Genomic DNA, 9,873 nt, shown 5'->3' on the forward strand with positions numbered 1-9,873 from the left:
CCCAGTTTGGTATGCACGCACACACAGCCTCAACGGCACCCCTCTGGAGGCTTCAACCAGGGTAAAAAACCCAGCTGGCTGCCCCCCCTACAGCTCTGTATTATGTAATTCTCCCTGTCCTTTTTGCATTTTTATTATCTGACCTCTCCATTCCCCACTTCAACCATGTGTGTTGATCCCTTTCAATCTAGAATTACACTTCATGCATCTGATGCAGTGGACTGTAGTCCCTGAAGGCTTAGTCCTTACATGTGTTAGTCCTTAAGATGCCACAAAACTCTTTGTCATAATAGCACTGGTGGAGCCAATACAGTTTTCAGGAAGATCAGATAGGGTATTTCCCACAAAGGATGGAAAGCATCACAAACCCTCACTACCTTCCCCTCTATAAAGGAACACCCACAGCACCAGCAACCATGGCTTGAGAGGAAGCTTTGGATTGGAAAAGAAAGAGAGAGAGAGAGACTCTTCATATCTTCCTCCATTGTTCTCTGCAGAACTGGAGTGTAGCCCAGTCCAGTTAATGGCTGTTGGTAATTCGTTTAGAATGTCCCGTTCTGCTGGAATGCACAAAGGCCTTATTATCATCACAGAAAGAACAATGTGTGCAACATTTGAAATTGTTAGTAAAAGCTAGCATAGTGTAAGAGCTGGTGTGTTGGAGATAGCTGTGTTTCTATAATTGGTTTAATTCTTTTAATTTTGCCGTTGGCTTTTATTTGTTTGTGAACCACCTTGATATTTCTTCTTTAAATGACAGACAGTATAAAAATAAAAACGGTATTTTTTAAAAAAAATCTTTTAATAATACTAGTATTTACTGTGTGGCCTTGGGCCGGTCACTGTTGCTCAGACTAACTCACGCACAGTGTTGGTGTGAGAATCATATGAAATAATAAGGAATAAGGAAGAAAACCATGTATGCCACCTTGAGCTCCTTGGAGGAAAGGTGGGATATAAATGTGATAAATAAATATTACTACTACTACTAGCCCTGCTCAGCCATGAAGCTGATGGAGCTGACCTTAGGACACTCCCTGTCTCTCAAATTAACCTATCTCACAGGTTTGGTTTATTATGAGGACAAAATCAGGAACTCCATAGTACTGATGATCCCAGTCCAAAGAGAACTTTCTGTAAGTGCTGATAGGATCAACACTTCCAGCAAGTCCCACTTATAGCAAGGCTTGCTGTAAATGCAGTTATCTTTTACATGACTTACTTGAATTCAAGCTGATAATGCAAATGGATTTTTTTTTTTACTTTAGGTCACCTGATGTCACTGTGATATCAGGTGACTGACCTAGGTCTTGCGTAGCCCCTAACTCTTGCCACTATGTCACCCCTTCCAGTAACCTATTGCTACGGCTTTACCTCACCAGGCAAGCTGCTCCTGCACAAATATACTTATCATGAAATACAAAACATATTTTAGGTATTATACATTGGTAATCAGAACAACCCACTAAAATCATTGCATGTGCTGATTGACTCACCAGTGACAGAATATCTGTACTCTATTATCAACCCAACTGTACTTTTGTGGGTGGCCACTGCTAAATATGTAATTATCACCAATTCTGCTTTTCAGTTCCTTCTGAGCTCACTTTTTACAATACTGCCCCTGCCCACAATAATCACATATATACATACTTGCAACTTCATACATCTGATGAAGTAGATTGTAGTTCACGAAAGCTTATGCCATAATAAATTTGTTAGTCTTTAAGGTGTCACAAGACTCTTTGTTGTTTTTGCTACAGAGACAAACATACCTCCTTCCCTGGAAATTGTTTTGTACAGCATTCTGGGCTGACAGCACCAAAGATTGGTATAAATTGCTACAGACAACTATACACAACAGCAGGATAGAGGATTAGGAAAATATCTAAGGGATGTGGAATTTAAAAGAAGGGGATCACACAGAGGATAGTGATTTCCTCGCTATGGTTAGTAAATATATGTCCAGAAATCACAATCTTGTTTGGTGGTTTGGCCATGAAGGATTTACAGTGGTCCCTTGGTTCTCGAACTTAATCCTTTCTGAGAGTCTGTTCGACTCCTGAAACTGAAAACCAAGACACGGCTTTGATTGGCTGCAGGAACTTCCTGCAATCAAGCAGAAGCCATGTCGGATGTTCAGCTTCCAAAAAACTTTAACAAACCGGAACACTTGCTGCCAGGTTTGCGATGTTCAGGAGTCGATTTGTTTGGGAGCCAAGCTGTTCAAAAACCAAGGTACATCTGTAATCTGATTAGCCAATCAAGGAAGAGACAAAAGTCATAAAAGTCATTGAGAGTGAATCCACCACAAAATGAATAATTAAATGAATAAATGAAGCATATGATAAATCTGACTAAGTCAAAATGTGCTTACAATGTTGTTTCCAGTTGTCTGGAGTTATTATATCCATGCCAGATGCCTCAGGGTTTGTCATCATCACAGTTTTTGTTCTGCTAGCCCCTAGATCTCAAATGAAAAAGGAGACATAACATAACATAACCTCATCCATTTCCACATCTCTTTTGCATTTCTTTAGGACATTGTATTCAGATAGAGGTTGCCAAATCAAAACTTCGCATAGAATGGATGCCTTGAAGTTATAGTACCTGTTCTAGATCAAGGGAGGGCTACCTTTAGTCTTATTTGATCTACGCTTTCTTTCTTTTTTTAGTGGCATCTCCATGGTCCACCAACCACCCTTCCCTGGTAGTACAAATACAATTGTTGTTGTTGTTGTTGTTACTCAATTTGTTGCCCTTTCATAACACCCCAAACCAGCTGCCTCAGGCAGCTGCTTCACCCTGCCTTATGTATTTCTGACTGGTGGTGGTATAAATTTCATTTATTACATGTTGCATGTTTTGATTTAAATATGGGGTAATAATGGCTTCTTGTCTCAACTAGATGTGACATTGGAAAATCTATGATCACATCTTTCACAGATTCCCTTGCTGGGATCAAATCATGGCTATGATTCTGTGGGAGATGCCTCCAACTCTCTCTCTTGTGCTGGTTTCCTGATCTGAATTGCCACCATATGAGCACCTGAAGTAGTTTTCTATCTGTAGGAGAATTGAGTCTGAGAAAATTTACCAGGAGGAAATTGTTGACCTGTAAAGCCATGGTGCTATTCTAATTCAGGCCCCATCCCCAGCCACTTTTACCATGGGTGCGGGGACTGTGGAAGACCTGATTTCAGATCTCTCTCCACTGTTCTGTGTGTGGCTCTGAGTGGCAAACTTTCATTTATGCATCGCCACAGCTAGATACTTGAGCCTAGTGCACGTCTGATTCTTTCCAGCAGAGGGCTGTAGTTTCTCGGAAGAGAACAAAAGGAGCCAAGTACCGGTAAGTAAAGGAGTTAAAATTAAATTACAGTACTTAGTCTGCACTATTTGATAAACAATAATAATAATCTCCTGCGCCAAGAGAAAATATTTGAAATACAAACTTCTGAACTATTAGCAATCCAACATTCAAGTCCTAAAGACATCACCTGAATATAAGTCCTAATTTCAACAACCTTTCCTTCCAGACAAATTTGCTTAAAAGACTGAGGTTCAATGGCTCAGAACTGCAATCATTCAGAGACCCTGAGATCATCCTCTGAGGTACCGGTAGTTCTTTGTGTGCCTCTTCCACAAGAGGTCGGAAACACAAAAACAGGCCTTTTCTGCAGTGGCTTCCCGTTTGTGGAATGCTCGCCCGAGGGAGGTTCAGCTGACGCCTTCATTATATACCTCTGGGCATCAGCCAAAAACTTTCCTCTTCCAGTCCTTCGGCTGATTAACATTAGCTGCCCTTTTAAATGTGTTGTGCGAGGGTGGATTATTGGTTTGTGTTTGTTTTTATTATGTACTTTGTGGTTTTTATATTGTAATATTTTGTTGTGAACTACCCTGAGATCTACAAATGAGGGCACTATACAAATTTAACAAATACAGTAATAGTAATACCTCATACCTCAATTTTGAAATGTTTCTGAAATTTACAGGAAATGTGTTTATGATTTGAGCTCCAGGCTCTCAACTTACGCAGATTTACATGGAACAAAGTTCCACTGAAATCCATAAAACTCATTGCCTAGTAAATGTATTTAGAATTGTGGGGCAAGTCAGTGGGAATACAGTGGAGTATATGGTTTACACATGGAGTATATCCACATTCCTACATCCCGACTCAGAAAGCATACCTTGAGCATCGGAGGAGACTCTTGCATGCAATGTCTTTGTGCTTTTGGAAATTATATGCATAAATTGGGTTGGGTGTAGATGCACATCGAGACATAAGGTTTCCAATGTAGTGCTTACTGATACTGAGCGTGTGGTGTGGGATGCACATTTTCAACTATTTTGTAATGCATATAGGAAGCTGCTTTGCGATCTGCTCCCTCATTGAAGAACAGAAGTTGAAAACACATTTGCAAAATGCAATTAACATTGATGCACTAATCAAGAGCCCTGTTTTCATGCTAGCTTCACCCATAACTTGCATGTCTTTAGCAGAAGCTGATAACAGGTTCTGCATGAGTACATTTGCATGTGCCCAGAGGCCTTGAGTAAATCAGAGACAGAAAGATATTGAGTGGAAAGAAGTGACCATTTTAAACAGCAGCAGTGGTTTGAATAAAGCAGGGATGGAATAACAATGTGAGGGGGAAAGTACTGGTTTAAAACAATGATGGAAGTTTGAGTAGAGCGTAGGGATTGACCTGAGTGGAGAAAACTGGAAGTTTAAAACAAGGTTTCAGTAACGTGAGAAGGGAGTTTGGAAAGGCTATGTTGTGCAATTGGATGCTGTGAGCAAAGGGAACAGACTGAGATAACTTTGTAATGCATCATCCTCTGCTTTATCTTAGTGTGCCCAATTTGAACTGTTTGTCTTTCTTCTTTTCTGAGTCTGCTAGCAATCAGAATCTGTGTATGAGGGAAGCAGAGAGCCTGAGGGCATCGTGATTGGGCTGAGCTGCTATTCATACTGCCTGCAATAACAATCAGTTACTCATGCTGTTATAGCCCTAGGACAGTATGCCACCCCACTGTGGAGTTTGTTTTGTGACACCCTTCCCTCCAGATTAAGTTTATGGAGTTCATGTTACTAGTATTCTGAAAAATTGAAGTAAAAATGGCAAGAATACACCGGTGCTAATTTTCACGCGGCCCCTCTACATGTGTGAGCCCTGGGTCAGTTGCCCCAGCTACTCCCTCTTTAAAAAGTGTCTGATCTATGTATTTAAAAGCCCGAAGAAGAGGTTGTTGCAAGGCTCACACTAGATAAATGCCTCATACAAGATTGTGGAAGGAACTGTGGCATCCATTATCCATCTGGTAGGAGCTGGAAGTAGCAGGTAAGCTGCTAGAAGTTGTTCCCAGTCTGCAGAATAATTTTAACTGATACGCATTAAAAACCCCAAAACATTTGTTACTCACAAAATATACCCAGAGAGGTGAAACATGTTTCAGTTTTGGTATACAAGTTCTACTGAAATCATGCAACTAGAAAAGTAATCCAGACATTATTTTGAAAATATTCTCTCTCTTCAGTCACAGTGGGTAAGCCTCCACATTATTTATTAACAGTATTTATAGGGCACCTTATAACATAATTCCCAAAGGTAACTAGAAATAAAGCAAACCAGAATGAAAACAAATTAATGTACAATACAGCATAAAAAAAACACAAGCCTCGAAGGGTACAACCTAAAGTTAAAAGATGTGGGAATATATATACATACAGTAAAGGTATTCATCTGACAGTTAAACAACACCAAAGTCAGTGGCTAGGCAAGCCCCTGTGGAGAGGGCATTAATAACTTATTAAAAGCGATGAGCTGGCACTTTTATGATGCGTAAAGTAAGCAGATGATTTGGGCAACCCACCTGTGACTGATGCATGTGCACATTGTGTGCCCAATACGACATGGGCTATGGAACCTAACTGTTGTTTGTTTTGATGGCTAGGCTGCCATGATGGTACATTGCAAAAAAGGGGGGGGTACTGTGTAAATTTGGCCGGGGGGGGTTGGCAAAATGGAGGGGGTCCGTTAACAGGGCATGTAATCCAGAGCCTGAGGTAAGATTTAGAACAGCGCTTCTCTCTTTCTGCCTTCCCTGGCACATTCTGTACCCACAGACATCACCCTCTGCGAGGGAAACACCCTTCTCTCGCCTATCCAACCTGTGACTCAGCTGAGGCCGTCCTCGGATTTCTTTCCACTGAGCAACCCACCCACAGCTTCGCCCAACTCCTTCCCTCTAGTGCCTGCTTCACAAGGGTGTGGGCCTGTCTGAAACGGTCGCTCTCATAGCCCCCCACAAACGTTGCCCAAGGGAGCTCGCGGACAAAAAGACCCTACCCACCCACCGACCCACGCCTCACAAGCTGCCGCGGGGGTGGCGGCGGCTGCGGTGCGGCGATGCCCGCACGCGGCCTTGCTCCTGCCCCGCGGCGGCCGAGGGTGGGGATGCCCTGTGGGCGTGAAGGGCGGGCGGGGTGGAGCCAGACGCTCGGGGGAGAGAAGCTGCCGCCCCCGCTTTTCCACAAGGAGCGCCTTTCACTGCCCGAGCAAGGCGCCCTCCTCCCTGCTGCCGCCGCCGCCGCTGAAAGGATAGGCAAACGCTGCGCGAGGAAGGAGGAGAAGACGAGGGAGAAGGCGAAAGAGGCGCGAAGCGGCATCTTCAGGCAAAGCGGCCCATTCCCGCCGCAGGATGCTGCGGTTGCCGGACGCCGCTCCCGCGGCTCGCAAGGGCGCTCGGCTGCCCGCCGCCGTTGGGCTCACTTTGTGCCTCCTCTGGGCAACTTCGTGGGCCGAAGCTGCTGGGTAGGAACTGGAAGTGGGTGGGGAGAAGATGGACGGGGTGGGTGGGAAAGGCTTGCAGAAATAAGGGAAACGGTTAGTGCCCGCTCGCCTCCTCCTGCCCTGTCCTGCACAGAAGGCCAGATTTTGCACTCATGGGGATTTCAGAATCGGGAGCCGAGGCAAATCTTGCAAGAGTGCCGAGTGTCAGACTGCAGATCACCCACAGCCCAGTTGCACACTCAGTAGTGTTTTTTTTTGGGGGGTGAAACCACCTACTTTGCCCGCAGCTCCTCAGTTCATAATTGCGGGGGCAATTCTTATGGGGTCCATTGGGGCTTACTCCCAGGTAAGCTAGTATAGGATTCTAGCCTGTCACTACAAGAGCAGAAGATCACTTTGCCTGAATGCACTTTCTATGAAAACTGAAAGGATGCATGTGGAGTCAGAGGTCTGAGAAAGATGATGATTAGGGGGTTATTACACTATTTTACCGGTGGGCGGGCAAAGTTTCTTATATTACCATACTTTCCCTTTCTTATATTACCATACTTTTTGAGCACAGTATTTTTTTCTCCTCCTATACTTGTGAGGCTTCCGGAGCTTTATTTAGCAGTAATTTTCCACCAGTTAGGACTTGTATTCTCCCCCCCCCCCACTTCCAACTTGGCTGAATCCACATATGAATCAGGCCAGAGATTATTTAGGAAGCTGGCACATACGGAGTCAAACCATTGGACCACCTAGTGCAGTATAGTCCATACTGACTGGCAGAGGATCTACAGAGTTTCAGATGGGACACACTACCTGGAGAAGTCAAAGATTGAATCAGGAACCATCTACATGCAAAGGAGAAGCTTTGCCACTGAGTTGCAGCCTTGATGTTGGAGTAGTGAAAGGAGTATCAGGCCATGAGTGTAATCTGTTTTGTCCCTTCTTTTAGGCCCACATACCTGTTGGCAGCTCTTAAGAGCATCAGGCCTGGAGCAAATTTGACTATTGGAGTAGCTATGCTGAAAAAGAGCCCACAAAAGGTTACAGTAAAAGCTGAAGTGGTCTATGCAAATAACACTGTACTACGTGGGGAAGCTGTCTTTAAAAGAGGTGAGATAACTTTATTGGCCTAAAAATAATGATGCATATTCTGTCTGTTGTACTTTTTGATTGCAAGAAAGCCCCAAGGGTGGCTATACAGAAGTAAGCACTCTGTTAAATGGGGTTTGCTTCCCAGCAAGTGGGTTTAGAATTTTAGCCTTAATAAGGGAATTTAAGACTATCATTGGTGAGCTGAATTCGGAACAGATATATTATCTGCTTTATGCAGAAGTTCCGCAGGGGGGAAATAAGTATGATGAGCTACATAGATTTAAATGTGAGATTATTTGCTGAACTGTGGTTTAAATGTACTGTATAACCATTCATGTGCTACTGTATGTTTACTTCACCTTTGACTGTGGTTGCCATTTCTCCCCTGAATCTGCCCCTCTGCCACCTCATTTTTAAAATGTAATCCTGAGTGAGATCATTTTTACACTTTCTGCTTTGGAGAGACCTATGTACTCATGAAAAGAGTTTTGTTTTAGTTTGTACTGTTTTACTGTTAAGAGAAAGAGCAGGTAGGAGCTCTTCCAATTCTGTCAAGGAAGCGGAAAATAGAGTTGAGGAGCTTGGTCATAAATGATTCAGAATTCATCTTTTTGATGTGGTACGGAGACTTCACTTCTGTTGGATCTACTTTGGTCCCCCCCCCTAGAATCTCAGGATTATATAGACTATCAGTCAGAGCCAGCTGCAAAATACATGATTATAATGGAAGAGCAAGATGCCTCTGAGCATATTCTGAGCCTCAAAAATAGTTTTTAGTACCAGAACTGAACTGAGTTCGCAGTCTGCACAGACATGCTCTGTGTTTATTCTGAGGTAGGAGCCCAGGAATGGTTGCTGTGTTTTTCAGGAGCATTTTTAAGAGCCCTGCAGGTCACTGGGTTAACATCACAAAACATCTGAAATGCTGCCATAGCATGCCTATTGCACTGTTCTTTTCTAAGTTTCTTTCAGTAGCATGATGTATATTTATCACATTTTGTTTTGTCATTGCTTCAGAAAGCTCAGGTTATCCCATTTTTATATTCACAATCTTTAAAGGACACATTTAAGGTTTAAAAAAACCCCTCTCTCAAAACAACTTACAAAAAAGTGCAACATGATACAGCTATGTAAATAAAATCAGTAAGAATAAAAAGTAATAATGCAATAACGTATCAGCCCCTAAAATGCTAAAATAAAGTACCTGACTACAACCAAATCAGTTAATAGAATAAAGTAGCTCTGGAAAACTCATTTGAAAGCTAATGAACCTTTAAGGCTTTCATGAGCATCTGAAGTGATGGAACTTGTTACGAGTGAATGTAGCAATGTGCCCCAGAGATGCTGGGCCATTGTAGAAAAGGCTCTCTCCCTGAAAAAAGCCAGTTCTGAAAGAAAATTACTATCCTTATAACAATCTTGAGGGATAGTGACTGCCCAAAGCGAACTAGTGAACTAAGCAAGGACTTCAATCCCATAGGCAGGATTCAGTTATTGAGCATTACCAGTGGAAGCTCATGCAAAGACTTTCATTAGTGTAACAGGACTTTCTCCCCTCTCCCACCACATGTGTCCTCTGCTCCTCCAATTGGCTCATGGGGGTAGTGTTGGGAGAACCTTTTCCTCAGGTCTCTCAAGTCAAAGTCTGGCGCTGTGTCAACAACACTTCAGTGTCTGTCTTCCACATATTTTTATTTATTTCATTTCATTTCCAAACCACCTTTCATCTGAAGATCACACAGTGGTTTACAAAATAAAAACACATGAAATATATAAAAACACATACAATGGTACCTTGGTTTAAGAACAGCTTAGTTTATGAACAATTTGGATTAAGAATGCTGCAAACCCAGACGTACCATAGGTGTTTTGGTTTGTGAATTTTGCCTTGGAATAAGAACATGTTTCGCTTCCTATTGAGTGTGTTCCATTTTTAAATTGAGTCCCCCGCTGCTATGGGAAAGCAAGCCTTGGTTTAAGAATGGAC

At 42.7% G+C, this 9,873-nt stretch overlaps 1 protein-coding gene across 2 annotated transcripts in view; it reads left to right on the forward strand.

Annotated features, from left to right (window-relative positions):
• The first annotated feature begins 6,496 nt into the window (after positions 1-6,496).
• Positions 6,497-9,873, forward strand: part of CD109 (CD109 molecule) — a 63,794-nt gene continuing 60,417 nt past the window's right edge. For both annotated transcript variants that reach the window (XM_053381276.1, XM_053381277.1), the window contains exons 1-2: positions 6,497-6,824; positions 7,744-7,904. In XM_053381276.1, the coding sequence (XP_053237251.1) occupies positions 6,712-6,824; positions 7,744-7,904 (274 nt within the window). In that variant the 5' untranslated portion in view covers positions 6,497-6,711. The remainder of the gene's footprint in view (positions 6,825-7,743; positions 7,905-9,873) is intronic.

This window comes from Podarcis raffonei, chromosome 3 (genome assembly GCF_027172205.1).
Source record: "Podarcis raffonei isolate rPodRaf1 chromosome 3, rPodRaf1.pri, whole genome shotgun sequence".
In the NCBI taxonomy this organism is placed as follows: domain Eukaryota; kingdom Metazoa; phylum Chordata; class Lepidosauria; order Squamata; family Lacertidae; genus Podarcis; species Podarcis raffonei.